At 46.4% G+C, this 21,387-nt stretch overlaps 1 protein-coding gene across 1 annotated transcript in view; it reads right to left on the bottom strand.

The window, feature by feature from the left end:
* Positions 1-2,057: 2,057 nt before the first annotated feature.
* The window catches only part of Gbeta13F (guanine nucleotide-binding protein subunit beta-1), a 34,954-nt gene continuing 15,624 nt past the window's right edge, over positions 2,058-21,387 (bottom strand). Inside the window, exons 4-8 of the mRNA XM_084599093.1 lie at positions 20,193-20,486; positions 12,462-12,591; positions 7,248-7,319; positions 5,865-6,081; positions 2,058-3,459 (exon numbers count right to left, since the gene is read on the bottom strand). Of these exons, the coding sequence (XP_084455219.1) occupies positions 3,353-3,459; positions 5,865-6,081; positions 7,248-7,319; positions 12,462-12,591; positions 20,193-20,486 (820 nt within the window). The 3' untranslated portion in view covers positions 2,058-3,352. The remainder of the gene's footprint in view (positions 3,460-5,864; positions 6,082-7,247; positions 7,320-12,461; positions 12,592-20,192; positions 20,487-21,387) is intronic.

Genomic DNA, 21,387 nt, shown 5'->3' with positions numbered 1-21,387 from the left:
CCCAGTGGCAAACAGCGGGGCAGGCAGGCAGCCACACACGGGCACCATCTGCACTCTGCTGCTCTGGTGGGTGGTGGTTGGGGCGCAAACATTTCTTAACAGCTGAGCAGCCGACGGTTTGTGCAATGCCCCAATTATATATAAAATTTGAGAGGGCGCAGGACGGGGTGCTGCGAATGGGCTGGGGCTCACGCCCAAACGCCACCTCTCCCATGAAACACCCTGCACGAGAAAACAATACTTCAAACTCCACATTGTGTCATCTTTTTTTCCACCACATCTCTTGCACAAGAACCCTTCCAGAGCAACATGACAGAGTGTGGATGAGCCTGGACGCCCGAGAAGGGACACTCTAGAGACAGTGCGCACGCTTTCTCAACTCTAGTCCAGCTCGGTGCAACTATTGAGAGAAAAAAAGAGCCACCATCGATGGAATTGAAAAGAACAGAAAGCAAGAGAGAGAGACGCGTCATGAGGCAGTTTTGTATGCACGGGGCAGGCGCGTGTTCACAATGAGAAAGCCCGCTTGCTTGGCCACAGCATGCCCTCTTTCACCTGCCGTGCAGCTCAGAGGGTGCCTAAGTAAAAGCTGGTCTGGTGGTTGTTTGGGCTGTGCACGCACGCACACCCGTGGCAATGGGCAGGGCGCTGCTACACACACGCGCCCTCATCGCCAAAAGCCGGGGAGGGGCTGGGCGGCAATGTGTGCAAGACTACTCAAAGCGCAGAGAACAATGCTGCGCACACACCGATGTCCCCTCCGCGAGAGGAAACGAACAGGTCGGAAAGAAAACAAAAACAGTGGGCGAGAGAGAGGAAGATGAACAGAGCAGAAGCACGATGTAAAAACTGCACGACAGTTTCAGATGCAAACGGCAGCAGTCATCGCACAAGTCTGCACACACACACACACATGCGCGCGAGCGCTCACGTTCACGGCATCACCACACAATTTTTGTCCAGTTGTTTGTCGCCGTGATGGGCGCAGAGAAGTAAAAACTGAAGGTTCAGAGAAGAAAGAGGTGCTCAGGAAAGGAAGCCACAGGAGAGGAGGAGGGTGCAAGTAGAAAGCTTGGCTTACAGGATAATCTTGGCAGGAGGCAGATGAAAGCTTGGAGCAAGGGTATGTGTGTGTGTGTGTTTTGTGCATATGTCAGGGAAGGAGGAGCCAGAAAAAGTCAGAAAAAACGGGTGTCAAGGGAGAAGGCAGCGCATCATGCCCAGGTGCTGTGAGAGAAGGTGATCACCTAGAAAAGGCAGAAGACAGCACCCTGGCACGCAGGCTTGAAAAAGACCGAGAGAGTACAGTGCTTGTTAAGAGCATCTAACACGCGGCTCCACCCGCGTGGGCCTCACCTCTCGCACACTCAGTCACTCACTCTGTACACACGAGCACACAGGAACTCTGCAAACAAGAAAACAAAATATGAGAGGCTGGCGGAAAATAGAGCGACAGCCTGCTAAGCGGATGGAACAAAAGAACAGAGGAGAAAGGAAAAAAAGAAAAGACACCTGCCAACCCAGCCGTGTTGCCTCCATTAGTGCGTGCATTTGGGAAACACTGGGGCCAACCGCTTTCAAATCTGCCCAATCTGACCAGCAAAAAAGACAACAGAACAAATGCAGATCCAAGCCTTTTAGAGGGTGCGGAACATGCCATGCCCAACTGAAGAGGAGGCTCAGCACCCAATCTGACATTTATACAAAGCTATGTACAACATGGAAGGAAACAAACGCCTTCAAAAATGATCACTTTGGAGGCTGAAAAAAACAAAAAACAAGGAAGACTTAGCAATGGATAATGCAAAGTCAGACACCCTTTTTTTTTTTCTCTCTTCCTTCCAATACTCCTATCAGACTTGTCACAAGAGCAGCTCTTTGCAACGCAAACCGACTGCATTTGAACTTTTGCCAGCCCCAATAAGGCTCACAAAGTGGAGGGCACTAAACGAGAAAAACAGATTTAAATTGAGTAGTCAATTGTGCACAAACAATCTAAGATAAAAACAAGTAATTGTACACAAAACTTGTAACTTATAGCAAAGTCAGGAGGGCTGAAAAAAAAAAAAAAAAGAGAACAGGGGTTCCACATGAAACCCTGTGCTTCTCTGTGCTTGAGCACGCACGAAACAGGTGCTCACAAACACCTGTGACTAGAGAATTGAAAAACTGGCGTGCCCAACGAAAAAACTCGCTCTCTGCTTCCACATTCTCAATAAAAAGAAGGGGAGAAAAAAAAAAAGATTCCCCGTATTAGCGGCACTACTGGGTGTAAGAAAACAACCGCAGCGATGGGGAGAGGCTGACCAGACTTTCGATTCGCTCAATCGACTCGTAGGCTGGAGCCCTGGACCCCACGCAGACACATTCACTCACGCAGCAGCATATTTGTTCCATTGACGCTGTTCACACACACACACACACGCACTCACCCATCATGCACGCAATCCAAAAGGGAGGGGGGGACCGTCTTCGGCCACTCCACCAGTCTGCCAAGGGTGGCCTCACAAGGACCGACACGGAGAGAGTGAGAAAGAGAAACCAAGAGGCCAGAGTATGTGCGATTACTCTTCGTCAAAATGGGCCGGAGGGGGATTGGGGGTAAGGGCTTTCCCAGTCAATGTGAAAAAGAGGGGAGGAGGGGCAGCCTTGCTGGCTAAACAATGGGAACCGTGTTGTCCAATGCTCACGTTGAAATGCAGAGCCAATATGGCAAGGGGACCCTCTCATGTGTCAAACTGGAAACAAGGCTGACGGTTGCGGCAAGGAGGGGAGGGGGAGAAAGAAAACAACCCGCACGAGGTGCAGTTGTGTACATGGAAACAAAGTACTAAAGCTTCTTGGTCCAGTGCAATGTGAAGCAGCACATGACTTTTTCTCACCCCATTCTCCCACCAGAAAGATGAAACCGATTAAGGCGAGAGAGGGAAAAAACGAAAAAGAAGCAAATATGCCCCCCTCCCCTCAAATGCCACCACCTCCGTTTGTGTGTGGGAAAAAGTGGTGGTTTCGTGGAAACCCTTGCACTGAGTCGGCATAATGGCAGCGAAGGTTGCCCAGGCAGCAGTTTCCGAAAGGGGGCCCCACCGACAAGGTGCGTCGGCTGAAGGTTGAGAGCGCCCAAGAGGGAAGTGTGCAGCAGGGATTGGGATGGCGGAGAGGGAGAGAAAGAAAAAAAAAATAATAATGGAAGCACACTCGTGGAGCAGGAGTGGCAGCAGAGGAGTGTCCGTAAAAACAGAGCACGGGGCAATAATAATAATGATAAAAAAAGCAGGGCCGGGGGGCAATCCAGTCTTCTTTCTCTTCCTTTCATTGTCTCCCATTCCTTGGTGCTGCTGCTGTCTTCACCCTAGTTCCATATCTTGAGGAAACTGTCCCAGGACCCGGTAGCCACTGCCATGCCATCTTCAGTGACACCCAGGCAACTCACACGGTTGTCGTGACCAGCCAAGACACCTGCGCAAGAAAAAAAGAGGGGCAGGTCAGCTTCCAAAGGCAAAAACACACATCACAAGATGTTACTGAACAGGACCAGCACTGGAGCGGAAATCCCAAATGGGGCCTTGTTAGTCAGGCTTACCATCAGGACAGCCATATCATCAAATTTGTGCACTTACGCATTACTTTTACATTATACTAAAGCAGCAAAGCTTGTGAAGAACGCCTGGCAAGTACAAAGATGACACGAACGGTACAGAGGAGAAGCAGTACACGTCGATGATATCGGTGTACCTCTTGGAGTGAAGTGCTGCAAACCATCGTATGAGGGGGTCACAAAAGTAAAAACCCTGTTAATGAACAGATTCATACCATGCTGGAGTACATTCGTCAGCCACATCAGTCATGGCTAAACGGTCAATCTTTTAGAAGTCAGATTAACGGGAGATGCTACTCTGGGAAAAACTTTCTTTGATTTTTGTCACAGATCAGTGGAACTTGTGCCATTTAAAAAATTTGAGCTCCTCTTCTTAAATTTGCTTTTAGTTTCTCGATACCTAATTTGGTTCATTTTTTTTGCATACCATGCAATTGTAAAAATAAGGTTTGTGCACACTTGGGAGATAACAGGAAGCACAGCAGAACACTAAAATATAGCTCATATTGCTCCCAATGGACAGCAGAATTCAATAAAGCACAAGAATACAGTGTACCCTTACCATTTTAGTCTAGAAAAATTCCTATGTGACGTTTAAGTTTTACCATTCTCAACTAACAAATTTTTGAAATTATCGAATACATTTGGTGAAAGCTCTGAAAGTGCTTTCTTTGAATTCAGGACATGCTAAAGCATAACCACGCCAAATTTCATCGCGATTGCACAACATAAAGTGCTCAAACTTCAGTGCCCAAATTCTCAATATGAGACAAAATCTGAAAAAGACGCATTTGAAAGTTAAAGGATATGTTTACTATACAATACTAGTGGGTCAATATTAACCCTTTCTCTATCAATGACATGTATAGTCTCCTTCGGATTTTGTACCAATATTAACAAATGATGACCATATCTGCCATGCACAACGATTTCTCTCACAGCGAACTGATGACGACTATAATTGTCCTACTACTTCTAGTTGCAATTTCTGACACTAGATGGTGACATCTGTCTATGTTGCGCCACTTCTCTCTTTGGAGACTTTCACGCCTTTGCGACCCACGCGGGAAACATGGCTGCCTCTCTACCACATGAGTGACTGTGCATGCAAAAGAAAGTATCCTGACGACTCATCAGACGACAGCTCTCTATAGTTTTGCTCGGAAACAGTGACGTGTTCTCATCTGATGACGACGAGCCTGCACACAGGACACAGGACCTTGCGACTGCCTGTGAGTGGTGCCCCATCAATGCATCAAAACCACCTTGCGGCCCACAACGTCGACCGTTTCCTCAAAAGCAAAGATTAGAACAACCGAAGCACCGCTTGACAGCGATGATGCAGTGGCTTGATTTGAACTGTTTTCTATGCAGAAATCTTTGACATGTCACTAAAACACACCGGAATGCAAGGAAGTTAATCAGGATAGATGTTCGGGCGAGCCAGTTCATCATCATTAGCGCACGTGCTGTCTATTTTATATTTTGTCCTTGTCCTCAAAGCGCTGCATTTCCATGATGAAGAAAGTTACTTCGTGTTCAACTTCATCGTGGAAAGACATTGACAAGGAGGAGGAAAAGTTTTTCTAGCTCTTATGATTTGGCAAGGCATCATTGTAAAACCGCAGATTCATCTGTACTGGTCGTAAAAAGAGAATCTGCGCACGCCATTATCTGGATAAGTAATGAGCCAGAAGTGCTTCCAAACGCCGATGCATTGTCTCCATTGCATGAAAAACGCAGACGAAACAGACGAGAAATCCAATCCAAATCCGACGGCACGGAGGCCTGCATTCCAGGAGCTCAATGTTTCCGTCTGAATATGTATTTGAGCAAGATGTTTCAGTCAACTAAAGTCTATTGCTTTTCAAAGGTAAACTCTAATGAAAACAGTATATGCTTCTAAAGAGAACAAGGTTCATACTAAAATTTTTTTCTCCTTTGTGAACCTAGTTCTGGTTATATTTACTAACATTACATGTACATGGACAAAGGCTAGGTGCCGGAAGGCAAAGAAATGGCTATAGGAACCAAGGTTGCACTGACAGTAATGCTGTCATGTCTAGATATAGGCTACAGAGTGAAAGTTGACAACTACTACAACTCTCCAGAGTTGGTAGATGTACTGACCAAGCGGAGAATGGATGTTTATGGCATAGCCCGGCCCATACGCAAGAGCACTTCATTTCTGTATTATTGGGTTTCAAAAATATAGAATGGCTTTCAGACAAGTGTCTCCTCATTAAAGAATGCGAGGTGGGCTCACCTGCACGCTCGGCCTTCATGGAGTCCCAGACGTTGCAGTTGAAATCGTCATAACCGGCCAACAGCAAGCGGCCCGACTTGGAGAAGGCCACCGAGGTGATGCCGCAGATGATGTTGTCGTGAGAGTACATGGCCAGCTCCTGGTCCGCCCGGATGTCAAACAGGCGGCAGGTGGCATCGTCCGACCCCGTTGCAAACGCATAGCCATTGGGGAAGAACTGCAAAGCCGGTGAGCGCCACCACTCAGGTTGCTTGAAACATTCCAGCACGAAGTAAGGACAGGCATATGCAAAATTTGCTGCGGAAATCCGCGTCGGTTTCCAATTATACAAGAGAGCAAAATCACCTGCTTGGGCATACACCTTGCACTATTATCTGAAACAAAGCTGCAAATAAAGCAGAAACATCTTTTGCCATCTCTTTCCTTTGCCACTACTTGAGACATCAACTTCCAGCTTGACCACCAGCTAAGAAGAGAAGCCAAAACTCTACAATCTGGATCCATTGAGGCAAAGCGTATGGTACACACTGGCAAAAGAGATGACTACAAATCTGGTAAGACAACAAGGTTGAGAAGGGTTGCCGATGAGAGGCTTTCATAGCTCAGCTCTGTCATGTGCTTCCTTAAGTGTGCACAGCACAGTGCAAAACTGACAAAACCTTCAAGAAAGGCTAACATTTTTTTTAAGCTCTCAACAAAAGTGGAGAGGGTGGGTTCACTACAAGCGTAAAGACAACATCTGCTGCCAACACTGTTATGCTATCACACCACTGGTCCCAAACGAGCATTTGTGGAGCAGAATAAGATATTGAAGGTCAAATCTCGGAAATTTCATTGGGCATTAAGGTGTTGTTGTGTACCAAACTCCGTTTACAAAGAATAAAAGCCACGAGTGTGATCATCGCAGGGCTCCTCTATAGCAACTCAAAACTTATGTCAGCGGACGCCGAAATTCTGACATTTTTCAAGGATTTCAGACTGGTGTGTGCCAGTGTGGGTACTTTATTTGAAATATGCATCTGCTGGGGGAAAAAAAAAAAGAAAAAAATAGAAAAGTGTTCTTGCAGACAAAAATTAAAAAGAGCACTCAAACAGCCCCACTCACGAGCGTAAACTGCGCTAGTTGATTTGGGGATGACTTTCCATGACATTTTCGTTCTATGACACTGCATTACTATAGCAACACAGCACAGATGCTACCCTATGATGATGAACAGGGCTTGCCATTACAGAGTGCCAATTCAGACTCTGGAACAAAACACGAATAGCTTCATGTCAACCAAGCAAATGTAACAACTTTGTTGCCTACAATAAGCCTAGCAAAGCAAATACAAGCCTACAATATCCTTCTGAAGACCCACGTGTGTCGAGGTTTCTACTTACCGTCACAGCATTGATGTCTGATTCGTGTCCGGGAAACGTCTGCTTGCACATGCCATCACGGACGTCCCATAACTGCAAAATAAAGTAAGCGGTCACAATGTGTCAGGAATATAACGACAGAAACAAACATTTTCATTGTAACAAGACCCGCTGCCTTATAACAGGTACTGCACTATTCTGAATACATGTCAGCCACAAATATAGGCCAACTTTATGGATGGGAGCCGTAGACGGGTAAAAGAAAAGCACTAGTACAGGTCAACTCCTTGTTGATCAAAAATCGACTGAATGTTCGAGACGTTCACTTAGGTGTGCAGTGGACTACCAGACCAGAGAGGAGAAGGCGAGCAGCACTACAGCCAATCGAGCCTGCTTACAACATCACATGCTACTTCTTCACTATTATCCGATCTTTGCAATATGCTGCAGGCCAATTTGAAACTGCCGGACAGTATGGACAACCTTGAAGTACAGTAAAACCTTGTTGATACATTGTAAAAGATATGTGAAAAAAAAAAATGTATTATCCGGGGAAACATATATTCCAACTGCCTGATAATGAAAAAAAGTAAGTGCTGAATGAAATACAAAGGCATTTAGAATTTAGACTTTGGCCGTGTAAAAGTGTAGACTAGCATTTTTAGGCGATTTAGTAACAAATCCGGTTCGTAGAAGGCAATAACGAGCTGGGATCGCTCTCTTGGCTGTTTCTGGATGCTTCGCCCCGATACACCAGTGACATGTTTTTGCTCATAGCACGTCCCCCAGACCCGGCTCGCTCGTATGCAAACGAATAATTGTAGTTATCAAATTGTTCAACCTTGCGTCCCTAAGCCATCGCATTTCTCCCCATGAAGTCGTGCTTCCGCAGAAATAGGTGCCTCTTACATTGGCTCGTTGGCTTTCTTTAATGATTGGCCCCTTTGCACCTAGGCACTGCAAGACGGCAGCTGTGGCAGGTGAGCGCCGCTGATCAGTTTTTCATGTCGCAGGCGCTCGTTAGCATATGCCTGGTTGATCGGAAAACGTATTATGCGACCACAATTTGTCAAAATTTCGAGCGTAGCAACTGGGAAATGGTGTTATCCGGGAACATATTAACCGGGAAAAAAATGTGTAAGTCTATGGGAGATGTTCTACTGCCAGCGATTTTGAGCACATGAAACGGGAAACTGTATGAACTGGGAACATATCAACAAGGTTCTACTGTACTACGATGACAGTCACAGGAATGTGCACAATTTTACAACTGAGCTTCAAACAAATGGGTAACTACCGCAGCCACCCAGATACAGTGATGCTATCGCTACATGTGGTACAGATTAGGTGGAAGGGGTGGGGGGGGGGGAGGGGGGGGGGGCAAAGCACTTTTTTTTGCGTATTTTTTTCTATGCCTTATGTGGCATATGATGGCCAGAATCATAACTCCAGAGGTTTTTGAGACTCACGGTCTAATGAACCATCTACTGCAGCCTTTCCTCTCAGATCCCAACAACTTTCACCAAGTTATCCACTTCTGTGCAAAATGATTTCAGGGAGTGCCATTTCCACAGCCTTAGTTCGGGTGATTTCTATACACAACAGTACAGTTTGACGCCACAAACAGGTATGGCATGTCACTGCCCACTCCCCACGTAAGGAACAAACTTTGAAGCTTGCATTATGTTATCTAAGGCATTTTATGAACGTAGCCAATATTTCAGCCATTCAACACACATGCACAAGTGTTTTTCCAATAATATCGGCGACGTCATCTCTGCGTCAGCAGAAGCATCACCCCTGGCTACAAACTTTCGTTTTCAGTTTGCAGCCTAAAAGTAGCTCTGCACGATATTTCCAAAAACGGTCTCTTGTGATGAAACACGGAACTCCAAGTACCATTGTGCATTTATCAACTCAAAATATAGGACCAACCAGAATCTAACCTGCAATGCTCAAAACCTGTGCTCACCAACGATTCCAAACGTTCGAGCCAATGAGGATTGATTGTACTGCGCATTATGATATTGTTGACATGCAGTGCAGACATGATAACAGCAAGACTGACTCTACTCAAACACAAGTTAACTTGATCCCTTGTGGGCAGCATATGACGAAGAGCAGCATTGGCAATTCTCTTTTAAAACTCGATACCAATTTTATCAGAGTAAAAAGACTTTTGTTTTTGATTCCATAAATATTTTGGTCACTGGGAACATTTTTGGGTGCTGCCAATTTTAAAAACACACAAGGTAGGCTTCCATAATGTGCCTTTCAGGCAATTTGCACGAGCTGCCAATGATGTTGCCAAATCAAATCGATTGGTGCACAGTTACGCCCCTATCCCCTTCTGCCTTGACCAAAAACAATATGGGCAACATGCATGTCGACATCATAAACTGAGAAGGCAGCGTTCTAGGCTTTTTGTGCATCTGATACCCCCATGCTCTGTTTAGATCAAGGGTGAGTGAAGCAACCACATCCCACAAGTTGCTTTGTCATCCTACTGTATCAATTACAAATGCTAATTCCCAAAATTCCCTATACATCTCTGTGTTGTTGTCACGTAAGCAAATTCCACAGCTGCTGGCGGAAATTCTGGCTAGTTGCGTTCTACTTTCCTCATACAAAGCAAACTGTCAGTAACAAACTGCCCGCAACAAGAAAACGTGAAACACATTTTACAATAATGGAATATGCCCCCCTTTCCCCCCACCCCACCCGTGCTATAGCTGTATACAGTAGAATCTCGTTGATACGATTCCCTCGGGCTCCGACAATAAAAGCGTATTATCCGAAAATCGTATTATCCAAAACGGACTCCAAAAGATCGCGAATAATACATACTTGGCACAGAACTCGCTTTTATTAAAGCACGTTAAAATAACCCGTCACTTTGCGTTGCACTTTTTGCTTTTCGAGGTCCTGAAGAAAGCTTTTTTGGAACTCGTAGAAACGAGTAGCAGTTTCCTCACTCAGCTCCGCAGACGCGACAAAGCCACGAAGCCCGTCCAAAGCTTGGAGTGCACCGTCAGTATTTAATGGCCGACGATCGTCGCTGCAATCTCCGGCGTCTTGGTTGTCATCGTCGTCGCTCTCCTCTTCAGCGGTAACATCTGCAATGATGTCTTGGACGGTGCGCAATTCGCATGTCGCCAGTTGGTCGTCCGCCGATACAAACTCTTCCGGAGACACGCCGACATCGAGGTCACCCCAGTCCGGGATGTCAATCTCTGCGCTGTCAGCTCCATGTTCCTCCGTATCGCCAGATGCACAAAAAAAGCCACACTTCTTGAAGCAGTTGGCGATGGTGTCGGGTTTGACGCGATCCCATGACATCGCTAGAAAATGAATGGCATCAAGAAGATCCACCTTCAAGCTGGCACCTTTCCGGTCAATCTTGGCCAAAAAGCGTCTGACCAACAAGCTCCTAAAGTGAAATTTCACGTTTCTAATGATTCCTGCATCTAGGGGCTGCAAGTGGCTGGTGCAGTTGGGCGGCAGGAAAATTACTCTGACGTTTTGCAGCCACGAAGTATCGACAGGGTGCGCGGCACATTTGTCGAGAAATAGAAGAATTCTACGATTCTCGGCACACATCCGGGCATCCAGATGGGTGAGGAACTCTGTGAAAAGGGCTCCGGTCATCCATGCCTTCCTATTCGCTTTGTAAACGACAGGAAGGCGTGGGTTACGCGAGAAGCAGCGTGGCTTCCAGAACTTTCCAATGACGGTAGGCTTGAGCTTCTCGGTTCCATCAGCATTGCAGCACAACAATACGGTGACTCTTTCTTTGCTTTTTTTTCCACCTTGACACGTCTCACCTTTCATACTGAGACTTTTCTCGGGCTGGAGGTTGATGAACAACCCAGCTTCATCTGCGTTGAACACGTCCCTTGGCTGGTATTGAGCAATCACCGCCGGCAAAGTCAAAAGCCAGTTGGAGACCTGATCTTGGTCGGCAGACTTCCCTTCGCCGGAAACGGTTTTTATACGACAGGCCATGTCGTGTTTTAAAACGATGGAGCCACCTGCCCGAAGCTTTAAAATCTTCAATGCCCAACGAGAGTGCAATCTCATCAGCTTTCTCGCGAACAACTGTCCCGTCCATGTTCACGCCCGCCGCCCTTACTTCCCTGAACCACGCCAGTAGAACCTCTTCCATCTTGCCATGCTGGGCGCCTCTTGTTTGCTTCACGTTGGCGCCGAAGACTTGAATGTTTTTCCGAATTTCTTCTCGCTTGCCGACGATCGTGTTCAGCGTGGAGACAGGCAAACAAAGTTCGCGTGCCAGGTCGACACGTTTCTTCTGCGGATTGTCGTCGACTTTTACGAGAATATCAAGTTTTTCTTTCAGCGATAACGCTTTACGCTTCCTAGACATGGTGAAGCGCACGGGTGAAACGCGGCACCAAAACAAAAACGATAAGTGCGAAGTGCAAGCTGAACGCTCGGAAAACCAAAATGGCAACGAGAAATGGCAAACACAAAGCCAACAAAGCCTACAGCATCGTCAATGCATGCGCCAATCACTGCTTCTTGGTCACGTGATTTTACCGTGATTACTATGTCTTAGGATAGATGGCGCTAAAAACCTTCTGTGCGCTTCGGCGCTTTTGTTGTGCGAGCTTGGGAAAATGGCTCCCAGAGGCCGCCACACTGCTGCAGACGCTGTGCTGAGGCACGGCCGGACTCGAGCCGAGCCGAGCCAGGCCAAGCCTCGAGCATACGAACCGCATGTCGTCGCGTGTTCAGTCCGCCGTGCCTGTAGTTTCGCTCGATGCGATAATTTCAGTAGCTCTGCCCACCCTCTGCAAAGGACTGGCTCTGATGCCATCATCATAGTTGGAGAGATGCGATTCCTACACGTGTCTAGCAAAGGTCATGTCCAACATCGAAAATCGGCCACGAGCGCTAGGGGAGTTACGACCACTGCAGCTACTGTCAGATCCCGCTAGGACACTTTTGCTGCCTCCTGGCGCGAAAATCGAAACTGCGCGAGATTTACGGAAGACGTTTCCACGATCGTATTATCAAAACCGACGTGGAAATACGATCGTATTAGCCGTACAAAAATGCATTACCTCTATAGGGCATCGGCCGGGAACGAAAAAAAAACAACGTATTATGCCGAAAAGCGTATTTAGCCGAATCGTATCAACGAGATTTCACTGCTAACTACAGGTAGGAGAAAGAGCAAGAGAGTGAATGATAACAGTGGAAGAGGCATCATACCTTGGCAGAGGCATCACAGGCTCCTGACACAAATGTCCGCATGTCTGGGGACAAGGAAAGGGACATGACGTCCCCAGTGTGTCCTGTGAATGACGTGCACTGCTGTCCAGTTTCTATGTCCCACAGTGCACTGCACAACACACACAAAGGGAAGCACACATGAGTACAACGAAAGAACATTATTCATGCACTCAATATGCAATATTTTAGTGACTGGCAGCTGCCTCATCAATGCACCACCCTATGCAGCACCAACATCCACAAGAGAGCTGAATAATAACTAGACTAAAAACGAATCAGTCAGAAATGAAATGAAAATAAAAGGTACAGTAACTGTTTCAATCGGGGCGAACACATGAACCAGATCATAACGTGAGGTAAAAGACGAAGGAACGAGTGAAAAATGGCTTGGTTTGATTGGTGCATAACCCCAACTATCACAATTGGGCGATGTTGCTCACGCAAAAAACTCGTCCCGTTTCTTGCCTAGTTCACTTTTGTGAGCCTCTCTTTGTTTTCTTGATTTTGGCAGTCGGCTTATTAAATGCCCAAATCTTCCTCATACAACAAGAACACCGAAAACACATTTCACCGCACCTGCAGGGTCAAGAGGCATATGAAATGCTCAAAAGCTGCCTGCAGAACCCAGTTTTAGAACTCTTGATTTAGAGGGCTTAACCAGGGGGAGGAAAAAGCGATCCACTTCCACCCTGGCTAATTAGAGAAACCTTCTTTCACCCAAAGGAGTGGCGTAGGTGTAAAGAGAAAAAGCTATCTATCGATTTTGAATTTGCAACCACTGCCAATAGCAGCACTCCATTGTGGAACAGAACTGCCTTTGCGTCATCTCTTTGGAAACTTGTTAGCATACGACTTGGGTCAACACTGTAATCAAATTTGATAAGCACAAAAGCCACATCATGGGAGGCAGTGGACAGTAATGCAAGTGCACTCCGTAACCTTTTGTGCACAAAGTATTTTATGCATGCTTCATTTAACCGACCAAAACACCGTTTTTCCTTTAAGGGGGGACACGGCTCTTTGGCACCGAAAATCGGCCTGAAAATCGGATTTTCAATTTTTTCATTTTCGTATTCCTCGCACTATTCCGCATCAGCACGCAAATTTTCATCCTTATACCCCGCGTATTTATGAAGTTATAGCGATTAAAAAATGCAGTACCACACCCACTGCCCTTTAAATTGTGGACAAACGACACCCAATTTCGATCGCCCGGCGCATGAGAACTACGCGCTCCACCGCGGCGATTTTGGTCTCGTTCGAAAGCGCGCGTTTTCGGCTTATTTTTTCTTTCGGAAAGCAACCCTGTGCGCTCCGCCTTCCCCATAAAAAACAAACAAAAAGATAGCATGCAGCGCGCGCTACTATTGGCCGGTTAAGGCACGTGATCAAAATGGCGTCGTTTGGTTGGTTCCGGCAAGCTAGCCCTGAAATGCGGACTCCCAGTGACGCCATTTTGTCTTTCTGCCGACCACGCTAGTGCAACGCGAGAGTCATGCCAGGCGCGAAGAAGTACCGCTCTTTGCACAAGTTCGGGCGAAAGCAACCAAAGAAACGCGTTAAGAATGCGACTTCGTTGCATACTGTGCAAGAAGCAAGTGCCAGTGCTGCGGGATTGTGTGACGATCACGTTGCGGGCGGCGACGCTTCTCCGATTCCGCTGGACAACGGCGCCGTTCTTCGTGCCGACTGCAGTCGTGTACGTATTGATACCGCGCCCGTCACTAACAGTGACATAACTCAAGTGAGTGCCCGTGAGCAGGCTACGCTTGATAGACTGGTATCGACGTCGGCGACGGCACGAAAGACCGCGCTGTTCGCCGATGCAAGTGGTGCGTCCGCAGAGTCAGATGCGGACGGAACAGCCTCCTATGCGGTAATTGACCTCAGCATTGTGAATATCCTTCTGGATGCCGTGCGGTGCAAAACGTGTCGTGGATGCGTGCGTTTAATTACCAGCGACCGGAGCTACGGCCTCGCCGTAAAACTGATCGTGCTGTGCGACAACTGCGGTGAGATTGCGGCCGAGTGGAACTCGCGGAGGGTTGACGGCGAGAAAAGGTGCAATCCTTTTGAGCTGAATATTCTGGCTAGTCGAGCAATGCTGTCGACCGGTAACGGCCAGACAGCAATGAACGATATCTTTTCGGCGATGGGGTTGTCGCGGCGCGGGATGCACAACAAGACGTTTCAACGGCATCTGAAGAACACACTGCAACCCGCTGCTACCCGAGCCGCCACGACCGCTATGGCACAAGCCGCGCAGGCAGTGGCGAAGGTCTACGATGACTTGTGTTTTGGGCATAGGGGGAACATTGCCGTGTGCTACGACGGCACATGGATGACGCGCGGACACTCATCACATATAGGCGTCGGTGCCGTGGTGGAACTCTTCACTGGTTACGTGCTTGATTATGTGGTGTTGTCAAACTTTTGTCTGGGCTGCGAAATTGGTCCCACGCCAAACACTGACGGCTACGAACTTTGGAAATCACGCCACCAGTGCCAAAAAAACACCAACTCCAAGGCTGGTCAAATGGAAGTAGAGGCTGGCAAAATTCTGTTTGAAAGATCTCTGCAGCGCCACAACATGCGCTACACAACCATGCTATGCGATGGGGACAGTCGCACGTTCAGTGCTCTTAAAGATGCTGCAATCTATGGCTACATTGAAATAGTCAAAGAGGACTGCATAAATCACGTGCACAAGCGTATGGGAGCAGCTTTGCGCAACCTCTTGCAGAGACACAAGGGTGCAGGGAAGCAAAGTCTTGGCGGCAGAGGAAGGCTGACAGCTGATCTAGTTGACAAGCTGGCAATATATTATGGCCGAGCGCTTCGATCAAATGTAGGTGATGTGGATGCCATGCAGCGAGCTGTGATGGCGACATATTACCACATCACATCTACTGATGACTGCCCCAAACACAGTTTGTGTCCTACCGGTGAGAAGTCATGGTGCCGCCACAACGCTGCAAAGGCAACAGAGGAGCCTGCACCAAAGCACAATTACAGTCTGCCAAGAGATGTGGCTGATGCTCTTTTGCCTGTTTATAGTCGTTTATCAGAGAAGAGCCTGCTGCAGAGGTGCATTCGGGGGAAGACCCAGAACTCGAACGAAAGCTTCCACTCGGTCATCTGGACCTTGATCCACAAAGAGCGGCACTCATCACTGTTTGCTGTGGAAGCAGCCACAGCAGAAGCTGTGCTGCGCTTCAATGCCGGCTGCAAGCATACAGCAGCAGCAATTCTGCAAGAATGCAGTACAAATGTGACAGCAACTGGGTCCAGGAGAGCTGAAGAAAAGGACTTGCACCGTAGCGTACGTTCTGCAAAGAAGCGGGCGGCTTCGCTTGGCGTTGCTAAAACAGAAAAAAGAAAACACCGCGACAGCATGCACCCCGACTATGCTCCTGGTGCATTTTAATAGCATGAGGTCTTTGGGGTTGCCCTTCCTGATTAAATGCCGTGAGGCTTGAGTGCTTCCGACAATCCCCCAATTTTGGTAGTGTTGCATTTTTTAAAGATCAATATCTCTGGTCCTGTTCTTGCTATTGCTTTAAAAATTTTTTTTCTAGAAAGGGAATCCTGCGAGTCTCATGAAACCAAGGTAAATGCAGTGACGACAAAAGAAAATTTGCTGAGAAGGTTATGTTGTCTTCGGTACCCAAATGGAATTTTCCTTTCAAGCGTTTCCTATTGCGTAACTTTGGCTCAAATTGGCATAGGCCATTAATTTTCGCTTCAGATCACTTTCCACCTGTTTCTGATCTTGTTGACATATCAATCATTGACATAATTTACACCTACATGCTGTGAAGTGTTTTTCCTCGTTTTCTCAAAACTGCAATTTTGAGGGTGCTGCAATTTTGGAGGAGAGATATCTCTTAGTCTATTTGTGCTATAGCTCTCATTCTTGTCTTGTTAGAAAGAGAAAACCTTCGACAGTGCCGTAGGACAAAAATATGTACAGTTATTATGCGGCAACATTTACCGAATTAATTATCAATCTTAGGTGCCAACCTGGGCTTTTATTCATAAAAGTTTGACTTATTGTAACTTTGGTTCAAATTCTTCTACCACGTTAATTCATGACTAGCGGCACTCTATGATCCTTCTAGATCACTCTGGCAGGGCTATTCTCCTCATGCCATAAAGTGTTTAGTAATTAACTCACCTCCAAACGAAGAACATGAATTAGGGATTATTTTGAAAGCTATTTCATCTACAAGAAAACTAATCAGATATTTGAAATCAGCATGCAAAAGTACATTAATGGTGCAAGTTTCAGTCAGATCCACCCATAAATAAGGAAAAAAGTTTTAAGAGGGGTGTCCCCCCTTAAGGGGGGAGGGATGCGGGGGTAAAATACAGATTTTGGGAAAAGGTTTGAGTTGTTTTGGATTGCTGGTTTAATGAAGAATATTCTCACTGTGGTTGTTATGTGAGCAGTAGAAAAGAAGAAAATGAATTCTTTTCAAGAGGCGGTGGCGCGTGCTGAAGGCGTCCACGAACGCTCTTTTGAAAACCGAATGCGAAGTCAATAACCAGGTTAGAAAAAAATAAAACAGCGCAAAACACACAGACGAAAGAATAGAAACAGACACCACACCACAGTACCTCAGCGCTTGTGGTGTCTGTTTCTATTCTTTCGTCTGTGTGTTTTGCGCTGTTTTATTTTTAAACCATGTATCGCCAACTCGCCCGCTTTGCCATTCAGGTTAGAAAGTTTGTTTTTTGCGCTTTTCAGTCACTGAAGATGTTCTATCGAGAACACACAATGCTAATAACGAAAAACTAAAACGAAAGGCCTATTTCCCACCATGCCAACTGCAGAGCGACTGGCAAACTGAAACAGGAACTAGGATTTGCGGAAATATACCATGCGACCATCCAACGCTGGAGTCGCTCCCACTTTGGTTGTGTGCGACGCTTGCTATCTGCTAACTTTTCTTCTGTGAGTTTATTGCAATCAGCGAGTGGCCGGTGCTGTCACCGGGAGATGCCCGCAACGAAGGATTCGACACGGAGAAGCTTCGAGAAGAGGAAATGTACTACAAAAGTGAGAGGCCTGCAGCTGTATGATAAAGAGATTGTGAAGAGGGGCTGCATAAACCATGTCGCAAAAAGTGTTTTATGCTGGAATTGAAAAACTAAAGAAAGCTACGAAAGGTCTAGGAGGAAAGGGGAAGCTGCTGCAAAGTGTGGTAAAAAAAAAAAAAACTCACTGCCTACTACAGTGAAATATCGTTATTACGAGCACCACATTAACGAATTTTTCAAATTAAATTTTTAAGAATCCTAGGCAATTTGCTGTTTTCAATGTAAAACTATTTCGGAATTACGAATTTTAAAATAGCGTACATTTCAGAATAACTAATGTATTTTATTTCTTCTTCTGTAATTTTGGAACATCAGTATTACGAATTCGGCAAAAAGTAATAGCGCCGCAGCTTGCAACTCTCGCGTGAAACAGAAACCGCCGTTTCTGTGTGTATGGTCCGTGGGCTGTAGCTATCATAATCAGCACATCTAGTACCAGCTCCTAGCGCCACCATGAAGCTATGGTTTATTACGCAGCAGCCAGCAGGCCTAGCCGCCTGCGTTTTTTTCTTGTGTGTCGTTCGCGGGTCGGTCGTTTGTGCGTTCGAGCGTGCTGGAAGTTTTTTTTTTTTTTTTTAATGCCACGGATTACCTTATTGCGAAGTTTGTGCGAGAGCGATAACATTAACCAGCGAAGTGCCAAGAAGATATAACGCCGCCGCTTTCACTGCAAGAAATCGACGCAAGGAAAAACAATTCGGCCTCTACAGACAGGTAGCATTGCCCCATCCACTGCTGCAATCATTTTGAAAGACCGAGAGAAGATTTTCAAACTTCAGGGAGCATTGAAGATGAGGTCATATCGAACTCAAGTTTTTAATTTTTTACACATGGACAAAGTCCGTACTTTCATCGCTCGGTGCAATCACGCATGCGACGAGATGTTCTGCAAAGTGGAAGGTGTATGCGCTGTAGTGGTGTAATGTAGTGCATGGTCGTGTTTGCTGCATGCGGCAGAAAAAAATTATTGATTTCTTCAAATAAATCAGCTTTGGAGTTAGTGCAACATTTTCATTTGAGGTTTTGCTTGTCTACACACATGCCCACTGCCAAGGTACGTCATTTGCATACCTAGGTTTGACCACTGGCTTATAATCGCAGATTTTTCATTACAACAATATTTCAAAATAACGAAGGATATTTGCGGTCCCGCGGAATTCGTTATATCGTGATTTGACTGTATGCATCTGCCGTGAAAGAAAATGCCCCAGAAGTGAAAAAAATGCAGCGAGGAGTACATGCGACACTTTTTCACTCATACTTGACGGACTAAGTCCCACGGCATGATGCTTATCCACATGGCGAGGACTCCTGATGCCACTATAATCGGCCCAAGGCCCTTGTTGAAGCTGGCAAGCCGTGAGTGCCAGGACCCCATCATCACACTTTCAGCACAGACGTTGCCAAGGTGCTTGTGCCTCTCTACAACAGGCTTAGTAAGCCAGAGCTCCTTGCACAATGCTCAAGAATGCAGATGCAGAATGCAAACGAGTCCTCCAATGCGCTGGTGTGTAAAAGTGCCCGAAGACCGAATCTGTATCACTAAGAACCATGGAGACTGCAGCAGCCTTGGATGTATTGGAATTTAATGAGGGATGCACGTGGCATCAGAAGAATGCTAGACAAGCTCGAACTAGAAAATGGAGCCCACACGATGAAGCACATCCAGCAAGCAACTAGTCAAAGCATTTCATGAGCGAATGCAAAGGCGATGGACAGCTCTAAAGCTGAAAAAAAGAAAAGGCTTGAAGCCATTGCCCCAGAGCAGTGTCGTATTAAAGAGGAGGGCCTCACTTATGGAGCGAGGCAGCGAGGTACTTTGATTAATTCTCTTTTATTCCAAAATAAAATAGCATGTCCTGAAATATTTGAACTCATTTTTCTCAGTGTGCACGTTTTGGGATAACACAACTGCGAGCAAAACTATCATTTCCCAACCGTATCGCTAAAGGATCCTATCAAGGTGGTTTCTAGACTGAAATTTTCTCAGGAACAAGATAAGGTACTTCTTAGGTCACTAAATCTTTTCTAACAAAATATTTTCAGATGTCTAGCATATAATGACAACAAAAAAATTGAACTTTGTTTTTAAAAAAGAGTGATGACCATTTTTGAAAAATGGCATAAAAAACATGGGACAGGCCTTATACTCCACTACAAGTCATCTAGAAGATATCTAATCACAAAAATGTAGTACAGTCGACGACAGATTTTTTCGGACTCTCAACGGACCACGAAAATGTCCGAAAAATCGGGCAGCCCGAAAAAACAAATGTGCTCGCAAATGGAGTCGCATGCTAATGACATCTTTATCATACCTCTAAACGCAAAAAAAAAAGAATAATAAAATAAAAATAAAACCAGGGGGAAAAAATGTTTTATATCAGAGTTTTTACGGTAGTCTGTCATGTGAATACGCCTTCAGTATAAGGCAGCTTGGTTATGTGAAAGTAGTATAATAACCTTTATTTTTTTCAATCCTGCAAGCTGTACCTGAAACTTTTGCTGCCGATAGTAACTACTTGCAGAATCAAGCGTTCTCTCCCATGCTGGCAACTGCCTCTACAACAGCCCGCACATTCTGAGACACTAGAAAGTACCACCCACCAGGTCATGTCCCCAGAGCTGGTGACAATTTGTGAGTCGTCCACAAAGCGGCAGCAGGACAGGTAGCCGGTGTGACCCGGCAACTCTCGGCTGACGCGCACATTGCCCTCGCGTGTCTTTAGGCTGTAGATGGAGCAGATGTTGTCCAGGCCACCACAGGCCACATAGCTCCCCGACGGGGCATAGGCGCACGTCATCACCCAGCTTGACCTGAGCGGGATTGCATGCACCTTGTTGGTGGTGTATGCATCCCACACAATCAACTTGCCGTCCTGAGATGCTGACACCAAGTAGCTGTGGGAAAGAAAACCAACAATCAACCACAACTGGCCTGTGTTCAAAACAGCCACAAAAGATAATCTGAAAGTGTTTGCATTCGGAATATCTGCGCCAAAGCAATACAGTGGAATCTCATTGATACGATTCTCACGAACATTGAAAATAACAACGTTATTATCCCAAAATCCTCTAACCCAAACAGGCTCCAAAAGACTGCAGATACAGTCTAAGACAGATTTTTCGGACTCCGGACCACGAAAATGTCCGAAGAATCACAGTCTAAGGCAGATTTTTCAGACTCCGGACCACGAAAATGTCCGAAGAATCGGGCAGTCCGAAAAAACAAATGTGCACTAAAAAAAGCTCAATTTATTGCCTATTATTCACTTGGAGGTCGGAAAAAGTCATGAATGCTTTTCTGCGCCACGCTCCGCTTCCGTGCTAACAGGTCCGGCTGAATTTCGCTTGCATCAGCTCAGCTTGCGTCGGCTGCGCTGCTGCAGGTGAGCCATCGTCGTCATCACTCTCAGACTCCACAAGCACTTGGCGAATAATTTCAACATCTGTGAGCCCAGCGCACAGTTCCAACTCATGGTCCACGTCTGTGAACTGTGGCCTGTGAACGAGATGGCCGATGGAATTTCGACACCAGCGGTGCGAAGGTCTTGATTAAGCTGCTCACTGCCTGACAGCTGCTCAACGACGCTCTCCTTGTTCAAGGCAGCCGACTCGTCATTGAGCACAAATGCCGTGTGGCAGAAGCATTTGCGCAGCGTTGTGGGTGCTACAGACTTCCACGCATTGGCGAGCATGCCAAGAGCTCCAAGCAAATCGACAGATTAGGTTTTCCCACTGTCGAGGCACACTACAACCACCAACCACTGGACCACAACACCGACTCCGTTGAGTGCCTTCT

Source organism: Amblyomma maculatum, chromosome 3 (genome assembly GCF_055883805.1).
Source record: "Amblyomma maculatum isolate TAMU_Amacu chromosome 3, ASM5588380v1, whole genome shotgun sequence".
NCBI lineage: Eukaryota > Metazoa > Arthropoda > Arachnida > Ixodida > Ixodidae > Amblyomma > Amblyomma maculatum.
Note: the sequence above shows the minus strand (reverse complement) of the source record. Positions and strands in the feature narration are given on the sequence as shown.